The 12,311-nt window shown below is 38.8% G+C and overlaps 1 protein-coding gene across 1 annotated transcript in view; it reads right to left on the bottom strand.

The window, feature by feature from the left end:
• Positions 1–7,756, bottom strand: part of LOC122817666 (UV excision repair protein RAD23 homolog B-like) — a 660,004-nt gene extending 652,248 nt beyond the window's left edge. Inside the window, exon 1 of the mRNA XM_044090733.1 lies at positions 7,464–7,756. Within this exon, the coding sequence (XP_043946668.1) occupies positions 7,464–7,568 (105 nt within the window). The 5' untranslated portion in view covers positions 7,569–7,756. The remainder of the gene's footprint in view (positions 1–7,463) is intronic.
• Between the last annotated feature and the right edge of the window lie 4,555 nt (positions 7,757–12,311).

The following is a 12,311-nucleotide window of genomic DNA, read 5'->3' as shown; positions in this document are numbered from 1 at the left end:
AAAAACTTCTAGGATTTCACCTATATGTTGAACCCAAATTTGGATCCCGTCAACCCCCCCCCCCTCCCAAGACAGGTGAGCAAGCATTGGCCATTCAACTCATCCTTCTGGAAACAGCATTCCCAGCACTCAGCCCCACTAGTCAAGCCTGACTTGCCTGAACAGCATGAGGGCATGTCTCTACACTGCAGAACTTAAGGCATCCCCCCAAACCTCCCGCTCACTGTGGTCTACTGCACCTACGAATCACATTTCCTCACATGAGATTTCATGCCCTTCCCTTTCCTTGGATAATACAGGCCCACAGCTTTTCCAAAGTTTTATTTCTTTACATTCCTTGCAAGTCTACATCTCTGTAATTGTGGCACATCCCAGTATTACGCCAGGAATGCCACATCAAAAAGCTGTATCATCACTGCTGGACAAATCGCTCTTATCTACCCCATTGTCAACCATCTGCATTTACCAGGACTAAGCATAAAACAAGCATCAGTATGCTAAAGCTCAAAAGTCATACTGTAAAGGACCCTAGAAGTGGTCACCTCCCAAGTTCTCTCTTGAAAAATACCTTCCATAGTAATGGCTTTGCCTTCTCTTCTTTCCTCAGTTCTTGATTTTAGCATTCTAAAATACTATGAACCGGAGGATTCTTGCACCCTCCAAAACAGGTACAAATGCACATATCTAATTTTTTAATCTCATGCAAGTTAACAGCTGTGGGATACAAATGATTTTAGACAGTAGTGTTACACCAGCTCTGGCATAGAACCAGACAGGACATAGCATAGTACAACATGACACAGCAAGCTGCAGAGAAGCGAGCCATGACTGCAATATAAAAATCAGCTTGCTGCAGATTCCAGTTGGAGTGAGACACTCCCCCAAAGGCGAATAGGCTTCAAGTTGCAGTGTTGACCTTCCACACCAACTGGAAGCCCGCTACAGTTAAGAAAGAGCAGGAGTACAAGTGGGGGTGGGGGTGCACCTGCTGGCATACAAACTGATAACCACAGGACATTTTTAACAAGCCACCACGGCCACTGCTTGAAGTGAACATTCTTATTTGAAGGAAAGAAATCTAAAAAGTAGATTTATACATTTTGCACTAACACACAATCATTATAAAGGCATTCTGCAAAGCCATCCGCTATATTTATATTTCTGTATTAGATGTTAGTGTGCTGATAAAAAAAAAAATGATCACCACAAACCATCAGAATATTGCACAATTAAAGTACTTGAAACTGACTCGCATTTAAAAGCCATAGACTTAGTGGCTCTGGCTTATGTAAATTCTGAGGATATTTTAAACAGAGGTTCCATCTACCCAAGTTGGTGGTAACTCACGTAGATGTAAAATATCATGATACCTATCAACTTGATTAGAGGGAAGTTCCAATGCCCTAGCCAAATTTCCACTGCAAGTCTCCCCTAAGAGAGACTACTAGCCTAATGGGACCAACCTGGTTCAACAAAACAAGAGACAGGGGGTATGATGGAAACAGCAACACCAAGTGAGACAGGCATGATCGACAACTGTGGCAATTTACAATTCCTCATGGTAGCACGTCTTAACAGAACTCGCAAGTGAAGAATACAGAGTTTATGACTCTGTATTTTACGTTTTCAGCAGAGTCCTCTTCTAAGGAAAGGGACAATCTTAACAAGAAAATTCACAGGTCTTAAGGGTAAACAAACATTTTCTTGAAGCAGAAGGGGAAAGTTACTAAAGCAATCAACTTCATATTTCAACATAAAATCAATAAAAAAACAGAAAAAAAAAGTATAACATTCAGAACACAACACTGAACAGGACAGTGCTGCGCACAAAGTCCAAGGTACTGAACAACAGTTTATTCAAGCATGCTATAGCCCTATCTAGGGGTTTGCAGTTTGATTCCAGTCACTGCATGCTTGCTCAATGCAATTTTCTTTAAGTGCATGCCTTTTAAGTGCTCCTTATATCCATGTGAGCTTCTTTCAAGCTTGGTTTCCCCACTTCCCAAAGACATTCTCACAGGATGACCAGCTACTTAACTATGGTTCTAGGACAGGACACCATGCTGCCATGAAAGAATGCCACTACTAATGGTGCACAAGGCAGGAACCAAAGACTTGCTTATGTCACTCCACATTTTGAGTCACTCATTTCCTTCTACAAGTTAGCCACTCTTACTAGGATATGATGTACTAGAACTTAAAAAAAGGTGTTGTGCTCGACAGCTTTAGAATTTAACCCTGCAGAGACTTACTAAAAACGTCTTCATAAATTGTGGCAACACTGCTGTAGCTCACTTATGAGTGTGGGGCGGACAATACTGATGGAAGTGTGGGGGGTGTCATGATACAAGGAATGAGTGGAACTTAGGATGCAGATCGTTGAAGAGAATACCACATATGCAGATTATATTCATGAAGTAGCAGAAAATATTCTACAAATTATGCCAACATGGGAACGGAGAAAGGATATTTTGCTAACGGGGATGATCGCAAGTAGGGGTTCAGATAATAGTCAAGAGGAAGGGAAAGTTATTAGAGTGGGCAAAGGAACCACGGCACTGGGAGCAAATATACTAGAGAGGGGAAAGTTACAGGGGGATGAAGCCAAGATGATATTTGCATGGCAGATTAGAGACGGCCCTCCCTGCCCAGGATTCATAGAGTACAGGCAGAAATAAAGGAACCTTAAGTGAAAGACCTGCTCTGGCAGAGTTTTTAAATGAAGCTAACACACAAGCTGCTGACAAAAAAAAAAAAAAAGATAAATTAGTATGGTACATAAACTACTGCAGGATAACTTAAGAATCAGAGGAAGTTAGAAAAGATTAGGAAGAGACTTTTTGGAAAAGCAACAAACAGAACAGGAGGAAGACGTGTGTAGCCCCCAGTATGCAAAGTCCAGGTGGTTTAGGATTTTTGCTTGAAGTGTTTGCACAGTTATTTTTTTACCCTAAGTAGAAAAGAACTGGAAGAGGGATCTTTAGCAAAGGGAAGAAGCAAAATACATAAAAACAAGTGGACATTATGGGAATACTACATGCAGAATAACGTTCATGAGGACGACGAGTGAGGTTTAAGGGAAGGCAGGAATTCAGCAATGTAATGTTGGACTGAAGACAGCTACAAGGAAAGAACAGATATGTGAAGTATAATGTATGTAAATGGAAAAAAGTTCATATTAGTTTTTTCTGCTAATGTACGTTTGCCCACTTCTTGCATGATAACTTAATAAAAGGCGTTAAATCTACTGCTCACTCAGCCGCTTTCATGCCAAGGAAATACAAATGGCATTGATGGTTTCAGATGGCTTGAAGAGTACGGTATACCAAATGCCATAATTAAGTCGATACCATTCGAGGTTTTAAAATAAAAAAGTTAAAATGGCTTTCTTAATAGTAAAGGTTATAATGATTCTTTAGAGCATCACACACACAAGTATCAACATGTGCCAAATGGCATCGGCTCTCCTTAAATACACTTTCCCTAAAATGAGCTATATGATGAAACAGCAGAAGCAAACAGGATTTCATCTCTAAATAGACAAGCAGACAGCTACATCAAGCAACTCTACAAAAATAAAATAGTGGGTGTATAAGATCACACATTCCTCATGCCACAGTATTACTACTATAAAAACACATACACCACACTTGCTCATCTTCCTACTTATAATATTAACAATAATGTATATAACAGAACTTCAAAATACAGTTTTACTGCCACCTCAGTCAGAAAGTGAAAATTATCTCAGAAGAAAATTACAAAGATTTGAAGAAAGTTGCCATTGTTTAAACTGTGCAGTGTACAAATCCTTTAAAAAAAGCAGCAAAAGAAACTAAGTTTTGTGCACTGCATCACAAAATAGAAGGTAGCATATTACCAGCAAGACGTTTGACAAATGGTTGTTTTGTCAGTAGCCCAAAAAAGTGGCCCAACATACAATGAATACAAAAGTTGCCTACAAATAAAACACCCGAAAGAGAAGTGCTGGCAATGCATTAAAAATAGACACACATTAAATGTTACTTAAGACTACACAAATCACTCACAGTGTACCCTGTCTATACATAAACATATGGAACATGAGTAAGCCAAGCAAGTCCTAAAATTAGGGCACAAAGCCAAGACAAGGCAGTATACATTTCATCATGATGCACTCGGCATATGATCAGAACAGAAAATGCTAATTTTAAATTTATGATGAAAATCAAAAACAGGTTTAAATGCATGGTCTTCTCCAAATAAGTCACAAAAGGCTTAAGTTAGTGGAAAGATTGTCAGACCACTGCAAAAAAGACAAACCGTGTTAGTGATGAACTTGCTTCCAGCAGGACAGCCATCTTGCAATATGTGGAAAAGAAGCACACCATCAGACTGGTTCCCAAAACCATTCCACTTGAAACAAAATCATACTTTAAAGAAAGACGACTCCACACAGAAATTTATGCAAAAATAATTTCTTATCCTGTTTTCTAAACTAAACTGCAATGCTAACATTTCCCCTCAAATTTTAAAATTCAGTCAGCTGAATTTTTAATGGAAGTAAACTGCGTACTAATAAATGGTATGTATGGTGTTACAGTGCCATTAAACAGCTGATCTCCATTAGTATAACCATCAGCTCTTGATACATAAGAGTACCACATTTTCTACAACATAGTGAAGTTACTTTAAACGAAGTAGCAAAAAGATGTAAAGTTTCCCCTTCCCCAAAAAACATTTTTAGTATTTTCTGCAGTTGCCAATTACTTCAGTAGTACAAATCCAAAACCTTTTTGTAATCACCCACAGCCTGCCCCATCACTTTTTTAACCTCTACCTCATCCTATCTCCATATGCATGGCCCAACTAAATGCGTAGGGATGGCTGCACATCACAGCTATCCAAGTTTTATTCAATAATTCTGGGCAATGCCAAAAATAATGGGGGTTCAAAGCCCCCCTCCAAAAAAAAAAAAAAAAAAAAATCAAGCCCGATGTTTAAATATTATGCTGATTTACTTAAGTTGACAGTAGCTTTTACTTCAACATGCATTTTCTTTAAAACGAGAGAGAAGTACGAAAGTTTTGTCTGGTGTTATTTACCATTTTAAATCAACAGAAATTTAAGTCTTAATGAGGAACTTTAAAGTGGGGGAAAAAAAAAAAAATCAGGAACATTCTGCAAAATCAGGGACAGTTGAATACTGTAACAGTAAGCTTATCCATGGCAGTATGCTTAGTTTCTACTGCCCCACTCCCCCAACTGTCTCAGCTCCCTTACAACATCTTCCACTTATACATAACGGTCACCATACTTCAAATTTTAAACCCACAGTTAACCATACATGAAAATGTTTCTCCCATACAACCCCCCCCCCCCCAAAAGTCATTAAGCCCACTTTTTCACAGCAGTCTCATGAAGCTGCCAATGGAAACCATCCAACACAAAGCTAACAATTCCAGGATGATGGAAAATTGGAAAGTTTCACATTTCTTTCCTAACCCTCACCTGTTTTTGGAAGGCTGCTGAGTGGCTCAATACTTTACACTCCAGCTAATGCTCTGAAAACAAACTCTGTTGGCCAGAGCAGACTAAATGTGCTGCTGCCTCTGAACCAGTATGCTCGCTAGATATTTCATGAAACTGCATACTTCTGATGGCATTTCAGTACATAACCATGCCTTTACCTCCATTCAAGACATGCACTGCATTACTTTAGACCAAGTGAACTCATCTTTTACCACTGAATTTATATAGCTGAGACAGCTCTATTAAGCTATTTCAATCACAACCCCTTTAAAGACTATTATAACCTGCCCCACATCATGGATGGCATGTTTTTCCTTCCTGAATATTTTAGTAACATTATCACTACCATTTAGATGGGAACATGCTACAATTCATTCATTCTATTTTGATTATTAGGAAAGTCCAACTAGGCAAACGAGCCCTTTTACAGCAGATGCCTGGGGAGAAAAGCTCCATAAATTAGTACAGTAGGAAGTATACAACATACAGAGCACTAACAGCAGCACTATAAAGCTCTAAGAGAACTATTTACAACAGTATTTATACAGCATACAGAAACTACCTTCATAACTTTCAGAAGATGGTAACTGTGGTCTGAGTACAAAATGCTAGTCTTCCTTTCAGATCAAATATATGGTGCCAGAGATACAGAATGCCATACACAACTCGATTTTTTCGAGTTTCAATTACTTCACTGTGAAAATAAATAAAAAAAAAAATAGTTCAGGGATATGGAATCACACTTTTACTACACAGAGCACATCAAGGTCAAAAAAGTGATTTATCATACAAACACTAATATTTTCTAATACTTCTGCTGCATCTACCCTAACTTGTGCAGATACCAAATGGACATTCTGATTCAAGTATATTTCACACTTCAACGTAGCTTCCCCTTCAAAAACCGTCTCCATCTGGACAAATTGCTAAACATCTTCCAGTAAGCAGGAACAGTGTAAACTGCTATTTTTACTAAGTTCTGTTTGTGTGGGGAGAAGAAAAAAAAAAGGGATTGTAAACTCACCACCATTACACTTGAACCAGTTTCAAGAGATATTAAATGTTCCATCGATACCCTGTTTTCATATTTATACTGATAATGTTGCATTTCAGCCATAACACACGTGCACTTCCGATTTCTTTATCCTGTCACAAACACTTCATGAGGAAGGTGTCTGCCAAACCACTGATGTCCTATCTAGAATGACTTACTACTTGAAGTTTTGCTTTAAAAGTGAAATACACGAAGCAGAGCTCATAAGCTAAGCAATGTTTTGCTTCCAATGATAACCCCCCAGTGTTGATTACATGACTCAGGAGGAACACACTTCGGCATTCAACCTGAAGCCATCACGTCCCCTATCCCATCACACACACACCACTTCAGTAAAATCTAACTGCAATTATCTGCTGTAACACTTCACAGCGCCAAACACCAAACGCTGCACCATCTATAGGCGTCCGACATATTCAAAACAAGTTACCGGTTCCCAGACAGTATACAATCAGCATGTAAACTTCTTATGCACAAGTTAGGCCAAAGTGATTCAACTACAGCATTCCAATAATGGTTGCACTCTTTTCTAACGCAGCTTCAGTATTTATTCCAAACTGGGGGGGGGGGGGAATCACTGACGGTCATGTTACCAATATAACACGTAAACGTCGCAAAAATCAAATGTGTTTACAAAGCAGAGAACCCAGAAGTGGCCTATACACTGCCCCTACATCTTACAACAAAACTGAGTTCCTCTTGGGCAAACTGGATAGAAAAACACCAAATTCGCAGTGAGGGAAACGGAGGTAATGAGAAGACAGAAGTTCATTCTCTGGGCTCAAGACAAACCTCACTCCTCATGGGAAAGGCCCTGGAGCCTAGGAGTTCCGCCCGCCTCTCATGCCGTATGATCACTTTAGGGAAGTGGAGAGAAGAGACCTGGTGCCCTCCTTACCGTCAACTCCGGGTCCATCTCGATTTTGAACGTCTGTTGTTGCAAAGTTTTTAATGTGATCCACATCTTGTTTTCCGCTTGCGGTGGTTCTGATTCCGTACTCATGAATTTACTATCTGCTCCAATTTTGCTGAGTTATGCCAGCTGAAACGCTTGGAGAATGACTCTTCCCACTTTTGCTCTCAGACGCCATCTATCTACTTGTTCTTGAGACACCCGAGTATTCCCGCATCTTTAGTGGGAGGAGAGTAATTCACATTACAGACATGAATTACGACTGTCTCTTAAACTGTATGAAGGGCACTGCTGGAAAAATGCCATGCCTTAGCAGCTGTCACAGACTATTAGGTACGTCACACATTTTAATTAAAAAAAAAAAAAAAAAAAGGAGAGGCCACTTTTACAAACTGTGACCCTCCAAACCCAACTTAAAGCATACATCTCAACCTCTTAGAGCAAGAAATCTGGACAAAACCATAAATGGGGGGGTGCAAATACCCCAAAAATAGGGACACTCTTTAAATATTACTCTTAGAAAGTAGATGTAATAACAGGTTTTGCATTAGCATGAATTTTCTGAAGGGTGGCAAATGTCTGTCCTTCTGACTTAAATCTTCAATGGTTTGCTAGAAAACCACAGTTTTATGAAAAATGGACGAAAAATATAAGGCAAAAATCTGGACATTTTGGGAAAATCTGTATAGTTGGGAGGTACTAAAGCATATATCTATATTACTTCATGAAAAGCAGAGTAATACAGAACACTAAACAGTGTTGTACTTGAAGTATGGCAACACACAGCAAAGCAAAATCAAGTCTGATAACTTGATATGCTTTGCCTCTTATCATAAGCTTGTAACTTATTGGCTGAAGAAATGTTTAGAGCTATGACTACAACTGTTACATAATGCGTCATTGTACTGTGAGTTGTTTTCCTTAACACTGGACTCTTCTGATCAACCTCCTAGTACATTCAAGCATGTTTGGGTAATGTGTACTTCAGCATATTACAACCTGCGTCCGTACAGTGCTCCCCATTTTTGTTATTGCCATAGAAGATGCTAGAAAAAGACAACTACCCAACTCTTCATTTTTTGTGTTTCAGAAAACTGCTGATATATCATGAAAATGGATCCGTTTCAATACATTTGATCGATGTGGTACTTAAACAGTTCCACTGTGGCAAGGCTGCATAAGTAGATAAGATTCATTTGGAAATAATGGAAGTGCTGGACATTCTTTTTTTTTTTTTTGAAAACCTTTATTGAATTATCATTTGTGACACAGGCAAATTTACATTCATATAAAAGTAATTAAATTATATTAACATAAACATCATACTTCACATATATTGGTATATATCATATGACCTAAGCAATATTACACAAATTATTCAAATTTGCTATTTCTTTAAACAAGAAACATCTTCATTAAACCATCACTAACTACATAGGCAATCTCACATTTTATATAAATGAAAACAAACCACACCAACACAATCCTAGTCACAAGCATTTTACATCACAAACCATACAAACACACTCCCAGTTGCAAAACTTTATACATCACTTATAATCTACACAATCTTTCTCACTCAAACATTTCATAGCTCATGTAAGTTCTGCTGCCTTTTAGGTCTCATTCCTCCCTTGTATGTATTGTTCCCACAGTTCCCATTTTTTCCTATGTAGTTTGCTCCTACCTTTTTTCTAAAGCTCTCACTTCCATTTGTTTTATCTCTATTAGTATATTCACTAGTTCAAGTATAGTTGGTTTAGATTTTGATTTCCATTTTCTAGTAATTGCTTTTTTGGCAGCCATCATTATTATACTCAGCAAGGCCTTACCATGTCTAGGCAATTCAGATTCTGTATCACAGGTCAGAAAAATCATCTCCCTCATCAGACAAATCTGCCCACCCAGCATCTCCAACAGTTCATCCTGCAGGGAATCCTTAAAGTCTGCCAACTCACCACACATCCAGAAAATATGTTCCCAATTACCTCTTTCTTCCCCTTCACACCTCCAACATTTGCTCTCTGTGTACTTTTTTTAAGAAATCCAAATACTTCAGCTTACTCTGTCAAATGCTTTCTCTACATTAAGACCCACCAAACAACAGTAGCATTTCCTTACATTCTGCTTCCTTCTGGATCATCAGTGCTCTGTTAATATTGTCAAATGTTTGCCTCCCCTCCACAAAACCACATTGATCCATATCTATCAGTTTTGTCATTACTTTGCCATTCTTTTAGCTATTATAGACATGAACACTTTATAATTATTGAAATGGGCCTGCATGAAGCTGGGTCTGATGTATCTTTACCCTCTTTAAGGTAATGACAGCTACCACTGCTTTCTTCCAGGATGCTGATACTCCTCCTTCTCTTAAAATACTGTTAAACAAAACCTTCCAAATCTTTATCAGTTTTTTCCGTCCTAGCTCCCAAACTTCCACAAGAATACCATCTATTTCTGGGGACTTTCCTGTAGATTGGTCATACATCACAATTTTTTGTCTGATCGCTTCCTATCCTAACCATTAATAAATGAGCCTCATCTATCGCTAACCTTGGCATATTTAATTATTCCGTAAACATTTCCATTTGTATCTTTTCTTGATTTCCATATTTCTCTGCTTTATACAAACTTTCATAGAATTTCCAAAATATTTCAAATATCTCTACAGCATCTCATTATCTTCTTAGTTATAGGCTTCCTAAGCTTGGCGACAACCATTTCTACATTCTGTTTTCTGTTTCCTGAGTTGTTGTGCTAAAAGCTTTTGTGCTCTACTGTTATTATAAAAAAAAAAAAAAAAAAAAAAAAACAGTTGCTTAACAGCAAACTTTCTAAACTTATGCATATTATTAAGGTAATCCCTTATTTTATGCTTAGCATTCTGCAGCTGATCCTCTTCTTGTTCTGTGAGATTCCCCATATTCTGCAATACTTTAACATTTGTCAGTCCCTCTAAATAATTATTCATAGGTTGGTACTAGGCTATCGGCCCTAAGGCCTATGCAAGCCTAGCCATAGCAATTCCCTGGAAATTTTTTCCCCACAATATTTACTTCTCTGGGCTCCTGTCTAGCAAGGTGACTGACATGATCCCCGGGGTGAATTTCCTATCTCCCATCCAATCATCAAGGTTCCTTTTGAAGAGGGCCAATGAGGTGCTCTGCTTGACATGTATGGGCAGTCTATTGAACCCTGAGGTACTCCACTTGTCACTTGTCTGGAGCTGGATTTGGAGTTGGCTACTTTTACAGTCTGGGTTCTGTCAGTAAGCCAGTTGGCAACCCATCGAGTGACGTAGGGATTTATGCCCAGCTTAGTAAGTTTATCTATGATTCCAGAGTGGGGGATGGTGTCGAAGGCCTTGGCAAGGTCCAGATAGGCTGTGTGGACCTCCTTACCCTCGTCCACAGCTCTGGACACTGATTCAAAGAAGTCAATCAGATTCAGGAGACAAGATCGGCCCTTCACAAACCCAAACTGGGTGGGGTCCAATGTCTGGAGGTTGCCAATGTCTTTGTTTATAAGTTCCATGATAATGCGTTCCATGCCCTTGCAGATCAGGCTTGTCAGACTGTTGGGACGGTAGTTCCCGAGATCCAAGGTGGATCCTCCCTTGTGGAGTGGGATAACTGTAGCTGTGTGCCACTCAGTGGGCACGAAGCCTGAGGTGAGGCTATGATTAAACATGACATTTAGGTGGGGTGCCAGTTCATTTTGTAGTTCATGTAGTACACAGCTTGGGATGTCATCTGGTCCCATGGATGCTGTATTCTTAGCTTTGGAGAGTGCTGTTTCTACCTGTGTGGCTGTGATTATCAGAATTTGGCAATCTTTTGGTATTGAGATGGGCCCTTTAGGGGGTGAGAGGGGAATGAAGTTGGCTCTAAATCGATCTGCCAGGATATTGGCAATATCCTTGGGATCAGTATATTTAATGCCATTCTGTTGTAGTTCAGAGCAGATCTGAGCATTGCCATTTAGATTCTTGACATAACTATAGAATGCCTTGTGGTTGTCTTTGGAATCTTTGGCAATTTTATTTTCGTAACTAGCTTTTGAGGATTTTATGAGGGATCTCAGCTTCTTACTGAGGCTGGTGAGGGAGTTTTTTGCATCCTGGGATTTTCCTCTTTTCTGCAACAGTTTCTTCCTTCTGTTGTATAGTTTGTTTATTGTTACTTCTTAACCATAGCTCTCCCTTTCTTTTATTTCCACCCCATTTTTAAACTCCACCCTAATTTTATCCCATTCCCTAGCTATATTTTCAGAAGTAATTTCTATCCTGTCAAAAAGCTCTTGAATAATCTCCACCACCCATTCCTTAAATTCCTCTTTTTTAATAGATAGGTGGGAAAGCGCCAGTATCTCATTTTTATTTAATTACCCAGTGTTTTTATTTTAGTTATTATTGGCGCCTGATCTGAAATAGTTATTGGGCGCATATCAGGACCTTCAATTAAATGCACATGTTCCTGTGAAATGTAAATTCTGTCTAGCCTAGCCCAATTTTTATATCTTGGGGAATAATATGTAAATTCTCTCCAAACTCCTATTACTGAATTAATATCTTCCATACCAAATAATTTTCATAATTTCTTCAAAAATCTACCCCTTTTTGTTATACTTTCCCTTCTGGGCCCCACAGACACATCTTCACTGCTGTATATCAAATTCCATTTCTCACCTCCTATAAGTAATATTCCCTGCTGAAAACTGACTATTTCTCTCAGAAATTTCTTAAGTTCCATTATAGCAGTTTTAGTTGGAATATAAATACATATCAGTGTAATCTTCCCCCCTTAGCACTACACATCTGATATTATATTT

This window comes from Protopterus annectens, chromosome 13.part0, assembly GCF_019279795.1.
Source record: "Protopterus annectens isolate FY-2018-M chromosome 13.part0, PAN1.0, whole genome shotgun sequence".
In the NCBI taxonomy this organism is placed as follows: Eukaryota; Metazoa; Chordata; order Ceratodontiformes; family Protopteridae; genus Protopterus; species Protopterus annectens.
The sequence above is the reverse complement of the archived record's forward strand: the minus strand, read 5'-3'. Positions and strand labels throughout refer to the sequence as shown.